At 37.4% G+C, this 23,550-nt stretch overlaps 1 protein-coding gene across 5 annotated transcripts in view; it reads left to right on the top strand.

The window, feature by feature from the left end:
- The window catches only part of LOC131195562 (Y+L amino acid transporter 2-like), a 28,795-nt gene extending 7,248 nt beyond the window's left edge, over positions 1-21,547 (top strand). For all 5 annotated transcript variants that reach the window (XM_058177583.1, XM_058177582.1, XM_058177584.1 and 2 more), the window contains 9 exons: positions 6,316-6,837; positions 8,611-8,736; positions 9,638-9,782; positions 9,996-10,119; positions 14,064-14,167; positions 18,163-18,259; positions 18,859-19,008; positions 19,548-19,731; positions 20,512-21,547. In XM_058177583.1, the coding sequence (XP_058033566.1) occupies positions 6,333-6,837; positions 8,611-8,736; positions 9,638-9,782; positions 9,996-10,119; positions 14,064-14,167; positions 18,163-18,259; positions 18,859-19,008; positions 19,548-19,731; positions 20,512-20,603 (1,527 nt within the window). In that variant the 5' untranslated portion in view covers positions 6,316-6,332 and the 3' untranslated portion in view covers positions 20,604-21,547. The remainder of the gene's footprint in view (positions 1-6,315; positions 6,838-8,610; positions 8,737-9,637; positions 9,783-9,995; positions 10,120-14,063; positions 14,168-18,162; positions 18,260-18,858; positions 19,009-19,547; positions 19,732-20,511) is intronic.
- The last annotated feature ends 2,003 nt before the right edge of the window (positions 21,548-23,550 follow it).

Genomic DNA, 23,550 nt, shown 5'->3' with positions numbered 1-23,550 from the left:
ATGTCAAAAGTAACAAACCCCTAACTGATGATTTACCTCCATTTATTTCTGAAGATTATTGCTTTAAGTAGGTAAGAGGTGGTAAACTCAAATGAACTTTGCATGGGTTTCATTGCCAATTCATACCAAACACAATGAGCAAGCTAACAAATATTTATAGATATACCGCTGTGGATTCGAACAAGTGCTCTGTTTTAGGTGAAAAATCTTAGAGCAATATATGCTATCTCTTAGGAAAGTTTTCCTAAGATTAAGATTTGTTTTGAAAGTAATGTTTTGATGAAAACCATAACAGCCAGGCGGTTTAGTATTGTAAATCTATTTCACTGTCCCATGAGCTCATCCAGTACTGTAAAAGTAGATAAACAAATGTTTCTCTGATGTAATTCTCACAGTTCATTGCCACTAGACATCCTGTCCAAGGCTTATAAGAGTTGAACTCCAAAACAAATATAGATCTCCTTCTAGTCTACATATTTTCTTTCTGGTCACTAACAGTAAGCAATATCAACTTCACCAGACCAGGAACTTGGAGCAGAGAAGAGAAAGAAGGCTCTGCCCAGGGCAATAAAAGAAGAAAACAAACCAAAGAGATAAGAGAAGACAGAATTTAAACTGAGTTCTGGCTCAAACATCAACTGAAGTAGTAACAATAGTGAAAAGTGGAAGATCAAGGTAGAGTCACAGACCTGTGATATACCCTCAATATGAACAAAATTATTATATAATTTTGTGGATTACAGTCCCTTTCACAAGAAAGGGTATTTTCTTGATTCAACAAAAATCTATATAGATGCTGTTATGAAGAATAGGAACCTATTCAGGGTGAAATCCAGCAGGTTCTGACAGGTTCTGGAGAACCAATAGCAGAAATTTTGAGTAGTTTGGAGAACTGGCAAATACCACCTCTGGCTGGACCCAGAGTGGGGTGGGAATGGGGATTTTGCAGTATCCTTCCCCTGCCATGCCACCAAGCCACGCCCACCAAGTCACACCATGCCCACCAAGCCACGCCCACAGAACCGGTAGTAAAAAAATTTGGATTTCACCACTGAGCCCATTTATTAATTTCTTATTAATATTATGTATCTTCATCCACAACATAAATCCATTTCCCTTGATCTTACTTTTTTCAATTTTTCCTCTACCACAATTATTTTTTAAAAATAATTTCTTTTGCAATTTAGAATCATTCTGCATATTTACTGAAGTAATAACTACTAAATGCAAAGTAATACTAAAGGGAGGTTTAACTGTGATACAGTTACACCAAATGATACATTGCTAGTTCACATTATGAACTTTTTGTGAATGAAAAAAAACATTGCTATTGGTTTAAGCTTTTAATATTCATTTACAAAAGACTTCACATTTTTGACAGATCATTCTGCCCCAGTTTATTCTCATTGGTTTATCAAGCCACCCATCAAATAAACAGTACATCATCACCATCACTCAATAATTTGATTTTCTTACTTTTCTCCTTGTGTCCCCCCCACTACCTCAGGCTGAAGAATATAATTTAATGGGCTCAGGTACTATACATCTGATTTTTACTGTGCTGCTTAAGTTTTGGGGGTGTTTGTCAAAAAAAAATGAGCAAAGTAATATGCCCTACAAAAGATCGATTCATACATTTCAAAAGGCTTTCTTTGATTGTTTTTGTAATAATAAGGTAATCATTCTGAAAAACCTGACTGGAAAGAAAGTATCCCACCACATTTTTTTACACTAGATTTTAAAGAATTATCTGAATCTTCTTTGAATCCAAATGTATGGAGGATGGCATGCAAACAAGGAAAACAAGACTGAAAATAGTTTTGTGCAGACTTTTCCCTAATATATACTTTCCCTAAACATAGAGCAAATCCTATACTCACTCACACTGATGATGTTACCTAGCTGATTAATGGAATGTCTGCAAGATTCAGTTCAACCCTGAGCTATATACCTTATATTCCCCTCTATTGATTTACCCTAATTGCATTTTTTTAAAAAAAATGGTGGATGCAAAATTTGGAATCAGGAGAAATGTGGGGAATAATTAGAATTTTAATAGTTTAAAAATGTGATATGTTCATGTTCAAAAATGAACTGAACAAATTTATCCCCTATTCCTGCTGACAGTCAACCTGGAATTACTTCTCCAAACATAGCTTTAGCTTCATTCTTCCAGGAACTTTAATATCTTGATTTCTTCATTTTACCAGAGGAAATCTGTAAAGGTCTATGTTGATTCTTAGCTATTTCTTTTTGTCATTAAGGCAAATGTGAACATTCAGGAATAGAGTTTTGCTGCCAGTAAAACTTAGAGTTAATCTCTGTATTGTGGAATTTGTTTGTTGTAATACACTAATATCAAAATAAATGAAGAAACTATACCATGGGTTACTTGTGGCAGGCTAGAAATCTTGGCTATCAATTTGAGATAATATAGCTGGGCTCACATTTTAAGTCACGTTGGTCACACTTATTTTAATCATGATTTCTCAACAAGCTTCATTGACTTTATTTACTAAAGATGCTGAACCAAATTACATTGTGGGTTATTATATGAATCCAATTATAATATCTTGGGTCAAAGAAAAACTGGAATGCATAAAGTACGACATGCATGAATTAGAAAATGTCTATGGGCCAGCAATATTAATGTTCAATATGCTCAATAGGCTGTGATAGCTGAGGTTATTCAGTGTTTTCATTGGATAAAAGAAGATATTTTATGTTGTGTAATAGGAAGAGAAGTGGAGGAAGTGAAGATTAACTCCAAGGCCATGCTTATTAGTTCAGTTATTTCATTTATTTATCCCATTTAGAAACCACCCTATCCCTCACAGAGCAATTCTAAGTGGTGTACAAATAGACATAAAACTCAAAAATTATATAGAAGTATTATAATAAAAACAGTTAATAATGAGAATAAAATAATATTAGATGGCTATCTTAAGTGGCTGAAACTGGGAAGTTGGAAGACAGATTTGAGGAGATAATTTATTTATTTATTTATTTTATTTATTTGATTTTTATACCGCCCTTCTCCCGAAGGACTCAGGGCGGTGTACAGGCAAGATAAAAACAATACAATATACAGATTAAAATACCATTTAAAAAACTTATTTAAATTAGCCTGAAATTAAAAATTTCCGTAAACTAAAAACCCCGTTTAAAAAATTGATAAAATTTCACATTAAATCCAATTTAAGCCAGCCCCGCGCGGATAAAGAGATGTGTCTTCAGTTCGCGACGGAATGTCCGAAGGTCAGGTATTTGACGTAAACCCGGGGGAAGCTCGTTCCAAAGTGTGGGAGCCCCCACAGAGAAGGCCCTTCCCCTGGGGGCCGCCAGCCGGCATTGTTTGGCGGACGGCACCCTGAGAAGTCCCTCTCTGTGGGAGCGTACGGGTCGGTGGGAGGCGTGTGGTAGCAGCAGGCGGTCCCGTAAGTACCCAGGTCCTAAGCCATGGAGCGCTTTAAAGGTCATAACCAACACCTTAAAGTGCACTCGGAAGGCCACAGGCAGCCAGTGCAGTCTGCGCAGGAGCGGTGTTACATGGGAGCTACGTGTAGCTCCCTCTATCACCCGCGCAGCTGCATTCTGGACTAACTGAAGCCTCCGAGTGCACTTCAAGGGGAGCCCCATGTAGAGAGCATTACAGTAATCCAAGCGAGAGGTAACGAGCGCATGAGTGACTGTGCATAAGGCATCCCGATCAAGGAAGGGGCGCAACTGCCGAACCAGGCGAACCTGGTGGAAGGCCCTCCTGGAGACGGCCGTCAAATGATCTTCAAACGACAGCCGATCATCCAGGAGGGCACCTAAGTTGCACACCCTATCTTTTGGGGCCAATAACTCGCCTCCAACAGCCAGCCGCGGCTGCAGCTGACTGAATCGGGATGCCGGCATCCACAGCCACTCCGTCTTGGAGGGATTAAGCTTGAGCCTGTTTCTCCCCATCCAGACCCGTACGGCTTCTAAACACCGGGACAGCACTTCAACAACTTCATTGGGGTGGTCCGGGGTAGAAAAGTACAGCTGGGTGTCATCAGCGTATTGCTGGTATCTCACCCCGAAACCACTGATGATCTCACCCAACGGCTTCATGTAGATGTTGAACAGCAGGGGCGAGAGAATCGACCCCTGAGGGACCCCACAAGTGAGGCCCCTCGCGGTCGACCTCTGCCCCCCTGTCAACACCGTCTGTGACCGGTCGGAGAGATAGGAGGAGAACCACCGATATACGGTGCCTCCCACTCCCAATCCCCCCAACCGGCGCAGCAAGATACCATGGTCGATGGTATCGAACGCCGCTGAGAGGTCTAATAGGACCAGGGCAGAGGAATAACCCCTGTCCCTAGCCCTCCAGAGATCATCCACCAATGTGACCAGAGCTGTCTCCGTGCTATATCCGGGTCGGAAGCCGGACTGGAACGGGTCTAGATAGACATCTTCATCCAGGTATTGGGGTAGCTGTCGCGCCACGGCACTCTCTACAACCTTCGCAACAAAGCGAAGGTTGGAGACTGGACGATAATTACCCAAAATAGCTGGGTCCAGGGAGGGCTTCTTAAGGAGGGGTCTCACCACCACCTCTTTCAAGGCGGCAGGGAAAACCCCTTCCAACAAAGAAGCGTTGATAATCCTCTGGAGCCAGCCTCGTGTCACCGCCTGAGTGGCCAGTACCAGCCAGTACAATTTTTGATGCTCTAAAACCTGATAGGGTTTCCTCAGATGTTATAACAAAAAAACCTCAATTTTTTCTTCTTAGTGTTTTCGTACAAGTGCAGGGTATGTTTTTATCCAGATCAACCAAATGTTGATCCATTGGATGCAACAGGAATTGACTGACTCAAGCCTGGCATTGTGAGCAAAGAAAAAGTGACTTCCAATTGCCCTGAGATTCTACCTTTTGTTTCAGATGTTAAAGTGCCTTCTATGGCTCAAATCTCCTAATTCCCAATCATGTGGGTTGCCTGAAAGACAGTGACTGGTCCAAATTTTCCAGGGACTGTCCCTAATCAGGTTGTCCCTGATCAGGTTGTTTCAGCAACACTGAAACAAATCAATTATCCCACTAGTAGTATTCTGCATGTAGAAATGCAAGGAATACTATATTAGCCTTCAAAAAATATTGAGTCATATCTTGGATAGTTGCTTCTATGGTTTTAACACATAGTGCATACAGTGCTTCAAAAGAAAGTTCTCCAAATTAAATTTCCGTGTGTATTATACAAAGTACAGGCAGTCCTCAACTTTCAAAAGTTCATTTAATGACTATTCGAAGTTACAACGGCACTGAAAAAAATGCCGCATAATCATTTTTCAAACTTATGACCGTTGCAGGATCCCCATGGTCACAGGATTTTTATTTGGATGCTTGGCAACTGGTTCAGATTATGACTGTTGCAATGTCTCAGGGTCATGTGATCATCTTTTGCGACCTTCTGACAAGCAAAGTCAATGGGGAATCTGGATTCACTTAACAACCATGTTATTAAATTAACAACTGCAGTGATTCACTTAACAAATATGGCAAGAAAAGTCATAAAATGGGGCAAAACCCACTTAACAAATTTCTCATTTAGCGACATACATTCTGGGCTCAATTGTGGTCCTAAGTCGAGGACTACCTGTAATAGCTAAACTTTATGTGGTGCCTATCACTGCTTAGGTTTCTACTAATAATTAATCACACTAATACTATGTACTATGTATTTACTAGTATTTTAAATTTCCAACCAAAGCCATTCAACTTTTGTTTTTACTTAGAAAAGGTGTGGAATCAGTGTTTCAAAGTCTGCTTTTCATAAACCAGAAATCATAATTTTATTATGAAGACTTTTCTGCAAAGACAAGTAGCTCTTCTAATCATGAATTTTAGACTTAATGTTTTCTTTCTTCTCCTGTCCTCTATCCAAACAAAGCCCACTTATTTTATAAAACAAGTGCATTCCAGGTATACCAGCAGTGAGGGCAGTTATGTGTAGGATAAACCCTGGAGTACCAGAGGTTGTAGCCTAAGACTTGGGTGAAAACTTGATGGAGTTCTGTGAAAGGCTACAGAAATAAACAAAGAATTCAGTTGAATGCAGCCATTTTTTAATTACAAGAGTTTTGAACAAGGTTTCAGATGATGGTGGTGATTATTACGGTATTATTAAACTAACATATTCAATGGCTTGAACATATTTGAAAACTCCTGCCTACAGACACCAGAAATGAACCTCCATAACATTAAAGTGTTATAGTATAACTATTACTTCTTTCTTTCCGCATTCTTTTCCCCCAGACAAAACATTCTCTCCTTCTTATTTCCAGCTAATGATTAACTGAAGATGACGGGTCCTTGGACAACATGTTGCAATAAAAAACATAAACCCAAGAATGAATTACAGGAGTTGGACTCAATGGCAGAGAACAAGAAGGAAAAAATGCAAATGAAACAAGAAATCACCTTGCTTAACGGCATTTCTTTAATTGTAGGGAACATGATTGGATCAGGAATATTTGTATCGCCCAAGGGTGTGCTGATGTACAGCGGCTCGTATGGACTTGCACTTCTCCTCTGGGCCATTGGTGGGGTCTTCTCTTTGTTTGGAGCATTATGTTATGCTGAACTGGGGACATCCATACTTAAATCAGGAGCAAGCTATGCCTATATTCTAGAAGCCTTTGGAGGATTTATAGCATTTATCAGACTATGGTCTTCCTTGTTGATCATTGAACCTACCACTCAGGCAGTCATAGCGATTACTTTTGCTAATTATATTGTGCAGCCAATATTTCCATTATGTGAGCCACCCTATGGAGCAGTTAGGTTGATTGCAGCAGCCTGCATCTGTAAGTAAAATTTTATTTGGTCCTTGCAATGATTTGTTATATAGTGCAGTTTTAGAATGTAATACGTTTTATTCATTTTCTGGAACAACAGTGAGCCAAATAAATTCCAGAATCTGCCATTTCATCAGAAGAACTTTCTAAATTCTTATTAGCTCAGTAGACTTGGTTTGAAGATGAAAGCAGTTAAATATGAAAGGTTTTTGTATAGTTTCCTGTTAACTACCAGAGAGGGAAGAGTGTGTACGCAGGGGATTTTAGATTTTTGTTTTCATTGGGAATGTCCTCTTTAGATCTTGATTATTGATTTCATATGTGATAAAATGGTAAACCAAACAGAACAAAAAACTGGAATTCAAAGACATTGACTAATCTAGTAAATTACGTTATTATCTAGTAAATTATGTTATTATTTAAAGTGGGCAAGATCCAAAATACATAGGCCAACTATTTAGCTCCATGTATGAGAGTTAAATAAGCTGCCCTGGAATGTGACCCAATATTTCATGTTAGAAATTATCAAGTAGTATCATATTGGACTAACTGTATCTAAAAATAATTTGACTCTACCCTCTTTGTCCTCTAACACAACATTATAACCTTGCACATGTGATCTAGATCTAGATCAACCTTGGCAATTTTATGACTTGTGGACTTCAACTCCCAGAATTCTGAGAGTTGAAGTCTACAAGTCGTAAAGTTATCAAGGTTGGAGACCCCTGATCTAGATGATAGTAATCTGGTGGCTTCCAGCTATTTTGAGCAGCAAATTCACAATTCACTATTATTGGCCTTGCATCTAAAAATGGTCATATTTTTATATTATTATATATATATTCAGCACATAACTGAAACTGAACTTATTTTCACCTTCTCAATACTTCTGTATCATTTGCATTTCTGCTCTTTAAAAATGGGAAACTGAAACAAAACAGAAAGGTTTGCCAAGCCCATATAAGTTAAATATCTGAGGAAGGAATTCAAAAAATTGTGCAATCATTCCAACCTTTACTGAAAATTGTAGTACTCTGATTTATTTCTCTGAAAGTATGTGCAGTATTGTAACAAATCCTCACAATTTGTCTTAATCAGCCCGATGGCGAAATAAGAGGACATTTAGGATGGCATTTCTTCATGGTTTACTCATGTGATCTGATTGACAAATTCTTTCCATCCTAAAACTGGCAAATCTGGTTAAACTTGCTCAGAAATTATATCATTATTCATCAAATATAAATCATATTTTCTTTAAAGAATCTCTTATGTTATTCCAGTTGTTTTGGTTTCTGCCTCCAACTAAAGGGAAATGTAGGAGAGATAGGGATTCATTTATTTATATCCTGCTTGCAAATTTGTTTTTGGTCTGCATTGGGCGCTCATCTTTACAGCTAGTCCTTGTTTAGCAACTGCTTCTTTAAGTGACTGTTCACAGTTATGATGGTGATGAAAAAGTAACTTTATGACCAATCCCTCCACTTACAATCTTCAAAAGCAAAAAAAAAAAAAAGCTGAAATATGTTCATAGGCATAATTGTAATTTTATTAAGCAACAGCTTCGCTTAACAACCAAGTTACTGATCCCAAATATGGTCATTAAACAAGACCTGCCTGTAGCTCTTTAATATATTTATGTACACTTTCAAAAAACAAAACAGTCAGGCTGTTCAAAAGAGATATTTCAAATAGCTTTTGTATTCTTATTAAATTCTAACAAATTTGTTAGAATTTTGTATTCTAACAAAGTTTATTAAGTTTGTTTCCTATTTTTTTTGTAAGGCTCCCTGACTTTTATTAATTGTGTCAATGTGAAATGGGGAACCCGAGTACAGGATATTTTCACATATGCAAAACTGATGGCTCTTATCATGGTTATATCTGTGGGCCTTTATAAAGTTAGTCAAGGTAAGAATGAACTTACTGTTATAAATATGACAAAGTAAATAGTAGATAGAGGCAAACATTGATTTTAAATCAGATTTTACTTTTTGGCTCTATGCTATGTGTGTGTGTGTGCGTGTGTGTGTATTTGACATGATCTATTCCTCTTATGCAGGGAAAAAAAACATTGTGATCCATCTGCAGTAATTTCTAGGGTCATGAACCTCTGGGCACTTCATTTCCATACAACTCTTGTTTTCCAATATATATAATTTTCTGAATAACTTCATATTGGACATGCAGATCAGATAATGTAATAAATTATATTATATAATTACTCCTATGGCTGTAGACCAGGAAACACCAAAATAATTCAGTTTTTAAGACTGGATAAAACAACCTTTATCAGCATCCCATTCTTCTTGAAATCCATTTTTTGTAATGTGTCAAAATCTTAGTCATCATTATTTCCAAATACACCTTTAACAATATACTGCCAGCAGATAATTACTAGAGCAGATAATTACTCAGCAATTTAGATGCAAGTTTTTATTTTATATTTTATAACAGGGAGCTGGTCTGAGTTCATTTTTCTTTTTAAATCTAATGTGGGCAAAGTAACTCCACTAAAGAAAATTCTCGGAAGAATTTGCTTCCAAGCGGTATATCTTGCTCAAATAATAATCTTTTGTGACTTTTCTCCTCTGATGCCAGAAAGCTGATATGAATAGACTTGCTTCCCAGAAGGCTAAAAAGAATTTACAAGCAATATAAACAACTACAAATTAAGTTATGGAAAGGGAAAATGTTACCATGATTTTTGTGCAGTGAATATTTCGGTTCTGCTCCATTTTTACCTGAATATGTATAAAGTATCTATATGCTTAAATTTAAACAAAACCTGAAACTTCTGATGTTTCCACAGGAAAAACTGACAACCTCAAGGAACCATTTGAAGGTTCTACAACAAATGCAGGATTTGTTGCACTTGCTCTTTATTCTGCCCTCTTTTCCTACTCTGGATGGGATACATTGAATTTTGTCACTGAAGAAATGAAAAATCCAGAAAGGTACATGCTTGTTCTGGATAAATATAGCTCTTCCTCCTCTTTTTGCATCTGACGTGATTTTTTACATGTAGATATATGTAAGGTCAGTAATATAGCAAGATACTTTCCTATACAAACCGCTGTATTAATATTTGCTTTATTCCTTTGGATTTCTCCTTAATTTAGGTGCATTTAATGTATTCTGCTGTTTGTTTGTTTTCTTTCTTTCTTCAGAAACCTTCCACTTTCCATTGCAATATCAATGCCTATAGTGACTATTATTTACTTGCTGACCAATGTGGCCTACTATGTCGTGTTGGACATGACTGCTCTCTTAGCAAGTGATGCCGTGGCTGTGGTATGTTGTGCATTATAGATTGTTGGGTGCCTCTGATGGGCAGCCTTCCCCAATCTCAGGAAATCTACATGTATTGAATTGCAACTCCTCAGTGCATCTGGAGAACGGCAGGTTGAAGAAGTCTGACCTTAGTAATAAACACATTATTCTTACCACTTGCCTTTCATGCAGTCCCAACACAGTGCTTCTTTCATCAAAATAACAAAAACAGTACTGTGATATTGTGCCGCAACACCATCCCTTTGGGACCTTTGTATGATGTCATGAGGCACATACAAAAGCACAGGATGAAATGGCACAGCATTGTTTTCATCAGACCCGTATGTTACAAGTGCCTCTGAACCAAACTTCTCGTGTGCTCAAATTATCTTGTAGAATTTCCTACTGCTATGGAAAATCTAAGGGACGTGGTGGCTCAGTGGCTAAGACGCTGAGCTTGTCGATTGAAAGATTGGCAGTTCAGCGGTTTTAATCCCTAGTACCGCTTAATGGGGTCCTGTTACTTGTCCCAGCTTCTGCCAACCTAGCAATTTGAAAGCACATAAAATATACAGACCATCTTTGGTGGGAAGGTAACAGCGTTCCGTGTGCCTTTGGCATTTAGTCATGCTGGCCACATGACCATGGAGATGTCTTCAGACACCGCTGGCTTTTCAGCTTTGAAATAGAGATGAGCACTGCCCCCTTGAGTCAGGAACGACTAGCACATATGTGCAAGGGGAACCTTTACCTATGGGAAATCTATGTTGGGTAGGGACAGCATAATGACTAAATCAATTACATTTTTTGCTGATTTTAATTTTTAGTAATCTTTTACATTTTTATCCATAGAAGTATACATTAGGTTTAATATCAGCTCATTTTCTTAGATGCTTTGTCACAAGAAGCAATATTTGCAGTAGAAAACCTCAAGCTCTGGAAAAGCCAGATAATTTAGTAATTTTTCAGTATCAGTAGAACAAAATGATTGGATTTTTCTTTGGGCCCATTGGAGATAGGAGAGGTATTGCAGTTGTTTAGGGGTGCAAATGCAAGCAAAAATCACCTGGTAAATCATTATTTTCATGTTAACTGAACATCCCCCAACCCCATGGTCTGAAATATTACAAGCAAAATGCAATAATTTTGCTAATGAATTTTAGAACTTGCTGGATGCTCAGAGCTACATGCAATTCATGTTTTGCCTGCTTTTTAAAGATTTATGAGATGGCAATGTATGGATATAGCAATGCCTCCTTGTTTTCAAGTGATGGAATTTATTATCAGCATAATTCTGAACTAAAATTGTAGATAGTAAATATGGAAATGAGATATATTTGCATATATTTTGCAATCTTTGAAGCTTGAGAGCTTAGAAACAGAATTAGATATTTTTATCAGTGATTAAGGGACAAAAATAGAGATAGACAAATTAGTTAGAACATGTAGAAGAGCAATAGTTAAGAACTAAGGATCCGGGAATTAGACAGGAAGCGGTTAGAAATTATAACTAAGCAACATTATCGCTGCATTGCAAATATAACCTCTTGATTCTGAATTAGCAAAGCTGAGTCTTACTTTGAAAGTGAATTATTATTCTGAAGGAGCAATCCATGTTTTGGAAGCTATCAAATTATCTTCTTTGGGAATACTTTGACCCTTGGGTCACTTTACTTACAGCAGTAAGTTCCATGGACCTTAAACAGAGGACATAAATAGAAGGAGACACAGGACTCCTTTCCCATGAATTGTTGCTTCTCATCCAACACTCGAATCCAATGTTGATTCAAAAACATCTCTTTCAAATTACAGCATGGTCAATCTGACCTTTGAACACTGCTAGAAAGCAGAACAGAAATATCAACTCTATATCAAGAATCATCAGTACGTTGCCAATAGGTTCCCACTAGGTTCCATAAACTTGGTTCATTTCCCCCCCCCATTTTTATGTACATTATTACAATGATATTAAATAATAAATTATCTTATTTACAAAATAATTAAAATGTACAGCTGACTTATTTATTTTATTTATTTATTTTATTTATTTCATCAAGCATGTTTAGATAACAGATTCAAGTATAAACATGATTATGAATACATGAAATGGATACGAATAAAAGGGAACATTAGGACAGGGACGGTAGGCACGCTGGTGCTCTTAAGCACGCCTCTTAAAGACCTTGCTGCAAAAAAATAATAATAATGGGTATCATTGTCATCCTAAGAATGGTTCTGGGTTCCACATGAGACCCATAAGTATACTTATAAAATGATTGGTGTGCTGTATCAAAGTTTGGCTATCCATCTGTCCAGGACAACCATAACAACAACAGAAGGATAGGAATCCTCCTCAAGGGCTGGAGGAACTGATAAGCACACTCTCTGGTTTGTGTTTTGTCAATGGATGTTTTATTATTGGTCACAACACACTTGAAAACAACTTTCTAGTTAATAGGTATGACTAGCTGGTAAGAATACCTCATTATCACTCAGGGAAAGCTTTTATTTAAAGTGGTAGAACCAAATTATATTTTCTACAACATACATAATGCACATTACTCAGTATTGCTGATTTTCTCCTTCCTTTGTTTTCACTCACAGTAAGTTGATTACTGCGGGGTCCTTGCTCTCTGAGCTTGGTTGGTTTCTTGCAGATGTTTCAATACCCAAACTAGGTAAAATCATCAGTGCACTGATTACATTACGTAGTTTAGGTAATGAAACATCTGCAAGAAAACAACCAAGTTCTGAGATCACCAAGGAGCCTCATTTCAACCCGGGGCTACAAATATTCTCCTTTATAAATTGATTATTCTTCCCTGTACCATATATAGTATATATGTATCTTATGGAACTGTTAGAAACACATCTTTAACCTGGTCACCTATTAAAGACTACTTCAGCTTCAACTGCAGTAATACTAGAGCAACCAATAGATTTAAACTTAATGTCAACCGCTTTAATCTAGATTGCAGAAAATATGACTTCTGTAATAGAATCATCAGTGCTTGGAATACTTTACCTGACTCTGTGGTCTCTTCTCATAATCCTAAAAGCTTTAACCAAAAACTTTCTACTATTGACCTCACCCCATTCCTAAGAGGACCATAAGGGGCGTGCATAAGCGCACAAACGTGCCTACCGTTCCTGTCCTATTGTTTTTCTTTTCTTCTTCCTATATATATATATATGCTTATACCTCCTTATATTTACTCATATATGTGTTTATATACTATATAATCTTTTTGTATGATACCTACATATATTGTTGTGACAAAATAAATAAATAAATAAATATTTACTTTGGACTACAATTCCCAGGCTATATAAAGAGAAGACGTTATTTGCAATGTAGTAGGGAATTCTTGACCGCATAGTTTCAACACTTCAGGAGAGCACCATGTTAGGAAAGTTTCTGTAAAACAAATAAGGGTGAAGGCTATCCAGTTGTAGATGACTTTAGGGCAAGGTGATCTCTATTTTTTGGTCGAGGTAGCCAGTGTTGTCCAAAGAAATCTTCCGTGGTCATGTATGTGGCCACCATGGCTATATGTCAAAGGTGCATGGAATGCTATTACTTTCCTAACGAAGTGGGACCTATTAATCTACTTGCATTTGCATGCTTTCAAACTGCTAGGTGAGCAGGAGCAAATAAGGTAGATGATTATTTGTTTTGCTACCTAGAGGAAGTTTGGGACTTACAAAATTCTTGTATGATTATAAAAAATTTTTATCAGATCATGATAATTTTTTTCTGGCTTTATTGTCTTTTACTACTTAACCGCTAGAAATCTAGTTGTCCATGTTGCATACCTAAATTCAAAAGCTCTATCAAGATGCTGGTATTGTCGGAATTCACTGAGTATAATTTTATGCTAGAACTTAAATTTTCATGCAGTCAATTTCCCCGACACAGGGAAACTAGATGAATGAATCTTTTCTTCTTTGTTTTTCTATTGCAGACATTTGGTAATGAAGCTCTTAGCCATGCTAAATGGATCATCCCTATTGCAGTGGCAATGTCTTGTTATGGAGGATTAAACTCATCAATTATTGCAGCTTCAAGGTATGAGACACTAGGAAATGGGTACTAGTGGGCTGATAAGTCAGTAGCCAATTCTTAATAAATGTTTCTGTTGTACAATGTAATGCTGAGAATAAAGCGCTTTTTAAAATTCTCCTTCAGACTTTTTAGGAAAAGAAACTGGGTGGATCTTGTCTTGAATTTTCCCTAGGGGAAAGAGTTTCCTAGCAACCTATGACAGGTAGGAGGCACCACTAGTCAAAAAGTCCAAGAGGAGGCGAGTTCATATCCTCTTTTGGAATTTAATTAAAACCAACATAGGCTGAAAATTACTGGAGAAATTATTATGTGAAAATTAAGCATTTCCTGTGTGTCCCGTGGTCTACTAAATAAGTGAAAAAAGCATTACAATTTTATTAAATTGTCTGTGGAAAGATAGATGATAGATAGATAGATAGATAGATAGATAGATAGATAGATAGATAGATAGATAGATAGATAGATAGATAGATAGACAGACAGACAGACAGATGGCACAGGATATTCCTATTTAGTGAAATTTATTTTGTTATCACTCTTTTTTTCTTAAGAGACTACTCTCTCATTTCTCTTCCTCAAACATCAGACATCAATATGATAGCAAAATTCAATCTCATTTTAGGAAAGGCCTGTTACAAGGATCAGGTCAGTGGTGGGATTCTGCTGGTTCTAGGCGGTTCGGCTGAACCGTTTGTTAAATTGCCAGTTGGCCCTGCCCCTTGCTCCTCCCCTCCCCACCATTAGTTACCAGTGTCTGTTGGCAGCCGTGTGGCGCTTGGATCGGGTGGGCAGCGAGGTGCATAGATCAGCCACAAGCTGCTGCCCACCCGATCCATGCACCTCGCTGCCCACCCAATCCAAGCGCCATGCAGCCGCCAACCGAAGCCTGCCTGCATCCAAGCGTCTCTCTAGCCAGTGATTATAGGGACTACCCAGACGGCTGAAAAAAGTGATTTCTGAAAGGTTCTCGCACTTTTGACCAGTCCTCACACATATGACCGGTCATCATTTATGCCTGTTGCAGCATTTTGTGCATAGGGACTACTAGAGGGCTGAAAAAGTTATTTTTGACCTGTCCTCACACTTTTGACTGGTCCTAACATCTACAACTGTCTTCACATTTTACATTTTGTGCCCTATCTTGTAACCGTGGTGAAGAGAAGCAGTTGTGAAATGAGTGACATGGTTGTTAAAAATGCTGCAATGGGCATAAATGTGAGGATGGTCATAAGTGTGAGGACTTGTCAGAAATGACTTTTTTTAGCCCTCTGAGTAGTTTCTATGCCCATAGCCATGGCCACCCGTCACATGAGCAGCTAGACTTGCCCACCCAGTCACATGAAAAGCTAGCCACGCCCACCCAGTCACATGACCACCAAGCCACACCCCAAAATAAGCCATGCCCACAGAACCGGTTGTTAAAAAATTTGAATCCCACCACTGGATCAGGTGCTATATCTTTGATAATTCCATCATCCCCAACAGCCATGCTAGCTGAGACTTGTGGTAGTTGAAGACCAATATATTTGTTGGGGGACACTGGGTTAAGGAGACTTAATTTCAGGATACCACAGAAATTTATTGTACTATCAGCCCAGAAATTTATGGCAATGTATGCTTTTAATATCCCCGCCATAATGTTTTCTGCTCATTCATTAATTCCTGGAAATGGCTCAAGAAGCAAACATGTATTTTCTTTGAACAAGACAGCTAAAAGCTGTTCCTTTTATTAATATAACTATGAAGCTGAAACTGTTTTTTCTTCCTTCTGGTTCCCTCTAGTGTCCAACTTTTAAAGTCGCTTTGAAATCCTGTCTTTAAAAGGATAATAACAAGGATCCTTATAATTAATTCCAAAATCTTATTTAAAATCCTCCAGACCCTTAGTCCATTTGTAACTTTCCAAAATCAAGGTTCTACTTATCCTTTTCCTATTTATTCCAAAAGAAAAAAAATTAATTTTTAAATTGGCATTTAAAATTTATTTTGCTAAAAATTGAATGAATTTCGTCTGGTGCTATAAAACCTGTAATCCAACTGTTCCTAATAGCTGAAAAGCAATTAACAAGCAATTTCTGAAAATAATTAGAAAAATTAGAAAATAATTAAAAAATTAGAAAATTAGAAAATCCAAACTCAGTGCCCTTTTAAAGGCACCAACCATGATTTGAGCAAGTCCTTTGCATCCTGATCAGATAGTGCTGTCTTGCAAATTCTTCACAAGCAGCAATTGTCTGGAGCATTTATGGGAGATCTCAAGTCCCCTCCTTTTCCAGAGAGGAATTACAAAGAGCCAGTCTCCATGCTGGTTCTTCATTCCGCCACAGTGGTCAGTTCCAATTTTAACAGAGCTGTACCATTTCTTTCTTGGAAGTCCCAGACTGTAATCTAAAGAGTAAAGGAGGGGTTCAGAAATGTGCATTATGCACCAATTTTATATTAAGTGGTTAAGAGCAATGTTTCCTAAAGGATCTCACTCTTCTACATACTGTATAACTATCTGGACTACACGAATGCGGTTTTGAGTAATTTATCCTGAGATTCAGTAGGTGATTACAAGACAGAGATTTTTTTTAGCAATGGCGCTGCATGTCATCTTCCCAAAGAAGTTACAATCTACTAGTTTTGGTAGTGGCAATTTCATATTTTATTTAAACAAAAAATATCTTATCCTGCACTGTGTCTTTGTCCAATTCAGGGAATAGGCCTTGTTGGTAATGTATACATAATGTTAAAAAACATTTCCACATGATTAATTTCATAATGGAATTACAAAGGGCAGTTTCCTATGGATGGTGTGGGGACTGCATCTCTTAGCACTGTGATGGTGAACCTATGGCACGTGTGCCAGAGCTGGCACGCAGTGCCCTCTGATGCCACGTGAGCCATCACCCCAGTTCAGCTCCGCTACGCATGTGCGTGCACCTCCTGCCGACCAGCTGGTTTGCAGGTCACTGCCATGCATGCATGGGGGGGCACGTGGGGGGACATGTGTGTATGCATGGGGGGGTGGGGCACATGCATGGGGCTGCGCACACATGCATGGGGGGTGGGGTACATGCGCAGGAAGGCAGGGTGCATGCATGGGAGCCACACACTCATTGCATTTTGGGGGTTCGGGCGCATGTGCACTTTGGTCAGTCCAAAGGTTAGCCAACACTGCCTTAGCACATCACCACAAGGAGCACAGCTGGGGATAAAATGTTAAACTTAATCCATGAAGATCCAGTTTCAAAACTCTATAGTCAATTTAAAAAATTAGGTAATTGTTGTGTCTGTGCCCCCGAGCCGGGCCCCCTGCCAGAAAGTGACTTGTAAAGTGAGGGGGAAGGGCCATCAGGACTTACCTCGGGAGCACTGGCTTCCCTGGCTCAGCTCCAGGAGCCAGAGGCAGGCCAGGTGGAGGAGATAACGAGGCCTCCGTCCCTTGACTGTTCCCCCCCCAGGCCACACCTCCAGACCCAACTGATGGCAATCAGGCCTGGCTGGACCCTAGGTTTCATAGGCAGAAGAGGTGGGAACAACAGAAGCAGGAGTGGGGCAGGCCTAGGAAGTGCTGAATCATGCAGCCACACCCCACAGGATATAAAAGCAGCAAGGTCTGCTATGCCTCTTCGTAGCAGGCAAATCAGCTGCTTGACTAGAGCTGAAGTACTGTTTGTTGACTCATCGGCATCAAGGGAGATAACAGAGACACTTGGCAGGCGCTCACTAGTTTGCTGCCAGAGCTGATAGTGCCGGCTAATTAAGCCATCGCTCAGATGGAGGCGAGGAGGACAGAACAGTAATTTTGCGTCAATCATTTTTACGCAGTCTAATTCATTTTGCAAAAAATTGTAAAGATGTTCTACCCTGAATTCTCTGAAGAACAAAATTAAAATTATAAATTATTTTAAATGAGGAGGAGGAGGAAGTATCTATATTATGCTATGATTTACATCAATATTATTGTGAATGTATAGAATTACACACTAATACTTTTTTTCCACTTTTGATAGACTTTTTTATGTTGGAGCTAGAGAAGGACACCTCCCTGATAGCTTGAGCTTAATTCATATAAAATGTTTCACCCCTGTTCCTGCTCTTGTTTTTAATGTAAGTAATGATAAAGCATAAGAAAAGAAAGTTTTGCTTATTTTGAAACCTGGATTCATATACTTATTTTATGTGAACTGAGGCAAGCAATTGATTTTCACAAACTGAATATGTAGGCATTGTTCAAGCAGTCACAACAGGACCCAATTCATGTCAGTTTTGAAGACTGGATTAGATTTAGTGGTATGTCTTTGAGGTTGTGTATAAGACTTCTAGTCAAATTATTCTCAGGCCACTGTCAGCAACAACAAAAATAAAGAAACTCCCCAAATGTAACTCTATAGCAGCTAGCTGGGGATTGGGACCACATATTTTCCTTCATTGTCAAGTTCAAGGGCAATTAGCACAAAAAGAAGTCTCCAATTGGTGCACTTTATCTGATTAAAGTTGTTAGCAATGGAGACTAAATTTGGAAACTGTAAGGCATCAGATGACACAAATCAGTGATAAGTATCATTTAGAGCAGGTGGTGGAATTCTGGAAGTTGAAGTTTACACATCTTAAAGTTGTGAACTTGGTTGCTGAAAGTTGAAAACACTGATTTAGAGCATACATTTATTTTTTTCCTCTATCGTTCTTTCTCTTTTATCTCCTGATAGGGTTTAATGACTTTGGTTTACCTCCTTGTGGAAGATGTCTTTCTCCTGATAAATTACTACTGTTTCAGCTATTGGTTCTTTGTCGGACTATCCATTGCAGGATTAATATATTTAAGGCATATTCAGCCAGATAGACCAAGGCCCATTAAAGTAAGTACATAAGAGAATTAAAGCTTAAAATTGCAACCATTAATATATAGTTCTAATTTTTATATTAAGCCTCTGTGGAGAATTTCATTTATAAAACCACGGACTTTTTGCTTATAGGACCAAAAAAACCCTAGGCTGCAAAAAATGCATACATTCACTGGGTGGCAACAAAGAACTAGCATTTTCTGAATGTTTTAAGTGTTAGGTAGTCATGGCTAGATATTTGCAGTTCTGATGTGGTAACCCAATTACAAGTCTTTAATTTGAGACGCAAACAAAATATTTCTGATATCTACTTTTTATCTGTTAAACTGGCTTCTGGATTAAAGTGAAGATCAGATTGTTCTTGCTACTGTTGTTTCCGAGAATTTCAAACCATGCACTAAGAAATATTCTTTGTCATGGGTATAATTATTTTCTTCTGGGATATGAAACATAATTATAGAAAAGCTTACTTGAAATTATGAGAGTTGTGGTAATGAGAACATTTTTCAGAAGCACTTACTTTAACTTGGAATTATCTTTTTTTTTATTTTCAGCTCAGCCTCTTCTTTCCCATTGTATATTGCATATGCACAGTTTTCCTTGTTATAGTGCCTCTTTATAGTGATACAATCAATTCTGTTATTGGAATTGGCATTGCACTCTCTGGGATTCCTGCTTACTTTTTGGGAGTTTATTTACCAGTAGAAAAGAGACCTCGGTATCTTCATTGGCTTTCTGGTAAGAAACTACATAGTTTATTTACAATTTTGCAAATTTATATCATCCATATGGCAACTGAGCGTCTTAGTTTTTTCCTTGAAAACATTTCGCTTCTCATCCAAGAATTTTCTTCAGTTTGGAACAAAACATAGCTTTATGTTTTGACACTTCCAGCCAGATACCCCTGCATGTGGGAGTCAACCATCCAAGCAGTGGTGGGATTCAGCCAGTTCGCACCACTTCGGGAGAACCGGTTGTTAACTTTCTGAGCAGTTTGGTGAACTGGTTGTCAGAAGAAATCATTAGGGCAGAGAACCGGCTGTTAAATTATTTGAATCCCACCACTGCATCCAAGGTCCTAGAACCACATACATCCTTCCACACAAAACCTTGCATATAGTTCCTCAGAATAGTTCCATTAAATTATAACTTTTAATGAGACAGAAGAAGAAGAAGAAAATGAAAGCTGGGAATAATTTTTCCAACTATATTTGGTTAATTTAATTGTAGCTAATGTTTAATGTAAGTTAGACTGAATAAAATTAAATTTTGGTCTTCATCTTTTGTCTTTACCTTGCCCTGGTTTTTTTTAAAATAATGCATTCCTCCTCATTCTATCTCTCCCTTAACTTCCAAAAATTTTTGTATCCCTATCTCATATCAAATGTCAGTAACCAATTTGTTATAAAAAGCAGGGTTGCCGTGTTAATGAAGACTTTTACATCGTACGAAATTCCGGTAGTGCTGATGTAATTATCATTTTTATAATATGGTGACTTTATTTTTTTAATCTTACAGCTACCACGACACAGTATGTTCAGAAGTTATTCTGTTGCTGTCTGACAGACATGGACCCTGAAACAAAGACATTGGAAATCAAAGCGAAGTAGACTATTTTGGACAATCACTACACTTTACAGATCCAAACAGCTGGAAATACTCCTTTGTGCTGTAGAACAAACCAAGAAATGTATGACTGTACTGTGCAACATTTTGCTGTATTTTTTCCCCAGACTATTTTACTTTATCCACCTTTTCTTTGTTATAAATTTAAGGGATTTCTTCATATTCCCATATTATATATACATATATATATATAAAACATGGATTGTTATTTTTTAAAATAAGCAATCCATTGTATGAAAGCAAACACTAGGGATTTAGAGTTTCCCAGAAAAATGACATAGATACCAATCAAATAGGAAGGAAAAGTTTAAATAATGGAAGGAAGACAAACTAAAGATATCAAGTTTCAGGTTCATCCTTGAAAATTCTAAAGCATTCTCTTTTACCAAGGAAGGTGTCCAATTTATTTGGTGGATGAATATAATTAGTCTGTATCAGTAGAGTTTATCTTGTGTCACTGAGTCAAATCCATGAAGGGTATCAGTGGAGACACTGTATGTCTTTGTACTGGTGCCTAATGTTTAGGCTCAATATTGAAACATCAAATGTTACTGTCACTGTTATACCACAGTGTGCCTTTTCTCTTGGGAGATTAATGTATTATGGAAAAAATACAATTAGTAAAGAACCTTGCTATTAGCAGCATCTTCAGAAGAGGAATGTGAGCTGTTGACATATCAGGCGTTCTATTAGTGATTCTGTAAATAACAGTTATGACACCAGTACCAGGCTGTCAGTGAAAACTATGTATGCCACACTATCATTTTTTCTTCTAAATCTTCAATTGTTTGTAATATTGTAAAATACTGTATGCATCAATCAAGATTTTTATTTTCATTCAGTCCAAATGTTTTATATATTTTTTAAAAATGCATGCTGAATTGATAGATGACTGTCAAACTTATTTCAGTTTTGAATAAACCTGAGTTTTAAATAACTACTTTGTGTGCCATTGTATACATAACTGAAGAATCATAATTCTCAGAATTTGTATAAAACTTTTTTTGGAACAGAACTAAAATGAATTTAATCCCAAAGATTCCCTATAAAATTCTCATCTGAAATTTATACAGGGATGTTAGTTCAACATATGCTAATTTATAACACATCACATTCTGCTGGACTTAAAATATGCTTTATTCTTATTTCCTTTAGACCACTAAAATAGAGCAATGGTACCTTAATTCACTTTTTAGATAAACTCATGGAAAATGGTACTGTGATACAATATTGGTACACCAATTTGTAAAGTGCTATACTTTAATGCAAAATATTTTTCGGAAGAATGAAAGAATCTGTGGAGTCCTAGAAAAATATTTAATCCATCTAGATATTTCTTCCTATTAATCTCACAACTTGATTGGGCTTTTAAAAATGTTTTAAAGGAAGTTACTGACAGTGATTGAACAGAGATGAACAACGGTAGGTAATGCTAAAACAATCTTTTTGTTCAACCAAACTTAAAAGCATTCATTTTCACTCTTGAAAATACATTTCTGACATTCCTCTTTTCCTCTCTTTTTCTGATCTATTCTTTTCTCTCCTATGGATTAGTTCTTCTTTTTTAAATAGGTAAGATATGCAGCCAATCTTCTTGCAAAGTAGTTGAATGATCTTATAGCCAAACTATATATCAGTATTGCACTTAATAATGGCGTATCTTATTAGTTCATCCTGTCTGTTTTTGGTCCTTGAAAATATGCTTTCCTCACTCAGCTGCACAGGAGTGCAGCCTTATTTGGACTGAAAGAGAAAGGAAGAAAAGAAGAGTGAGATTGACCCAGGATCATTGGTTTTAAATCCTTAAACATAGAATACTAGATAAATAAACGTGTTCTTTATCAAACACCAAATATTACACAAAGGGAGAACTCTTAGCATTAGTAATACTGTTGAAGAGTTCATTTGTTGCAAGATTCATATTAAGGTTATAGGAACACTGAGTAATTTTTGAGAAATGGGTGTAATGTTTTCTTTGTAATAAAGGAAAAGTAGCCCTCTGGGAAGAAATGATAGACCAAAGTTGGCAGATAAAATCATATACAGAATGGTCCTATGATAAGAAATTTACCACACATTATATTGTGGAACAAAAAAGCTATTTTATTTGCAAGAAAGGGATTTCAGAAAAGGCTTATTTACAAATGTTTATATGTATTTGCACAGTAATATAATTCTGATTGTATATTACTACTCTGATAGATCTTTTTTTGTGTGTGCATAGGTATATTTGTTTAAATCTGATTCCTGATTCCTGTTTAGCAGTAATAGTGATTCATGCATTATATTCAAAAATGGAAATGTATCCTCTTGGGGTTGTTCTGTGCTAGTGTTCGATATGACTATGAAGACACAGATTAAAATTGACATTTGGTAATGTTGGGCTATGTCACCCCCCTGAGGAAAATTGCCATAAGAGTAAAATTAGGAATAGCTTGAATGTTGTCTTTCCCCAGGGCAGGGGTACTTCCTAGGTCCCACTAGATAGTAAAGCTTATGGGAAAGAATCAGGATCATGACACATCCAACCTAGTGGGGGCAGCTATATACCCTCAGGGAAGAGTATATGAGAGCAAACCCACTCCCTTTTTGCACTGATTACGTTACCTAGTTGTAATGAAATGTCTGCAAGAAAATAACCAAGCTCAGAGAGCATCAAGGACCCCAAAAATGTGTAAGTATATTCCATCATGCTTATAGATTTTGATATGTTTTCTGATACTAAACACTTCCAGGTTTTGCAGAGAAAGAACAGACTCAAATAACTACTCACCTATAATTATTATTAAATTTTTATTTTATATTTTATCTCTCTATGTGTAGTGTGTGGAGAGAAAGACGGAGAGTGCCAAATTGGAGCTAGATTTCAATTGTAGTGTTCAGGAACCAGCTGGGTTGCAAGTTTAGCTATACCAGGGGTAGTCAACCTTT

This window comes from Ahaetulla prasina, chromosome 3 (assembly GCF_028640845.1).
Source record: "Ahaetulla prasina isolate Xishuangbanna chromosome 3, ASM2864084v1, whole genome shotgun sequence".
Taxonomy (NCBI): domain Eukaryota; kingdom Metazoa; phylum Chordata; class Lepidosauria; order Squamata; family Colubridae; genus Ahaetulla; species Ahaetulla prasina.
Note: the sequence above shows the minus strand (reverse complement) of the source record. Positions and strands in the feature narration are given on the sequence as shown.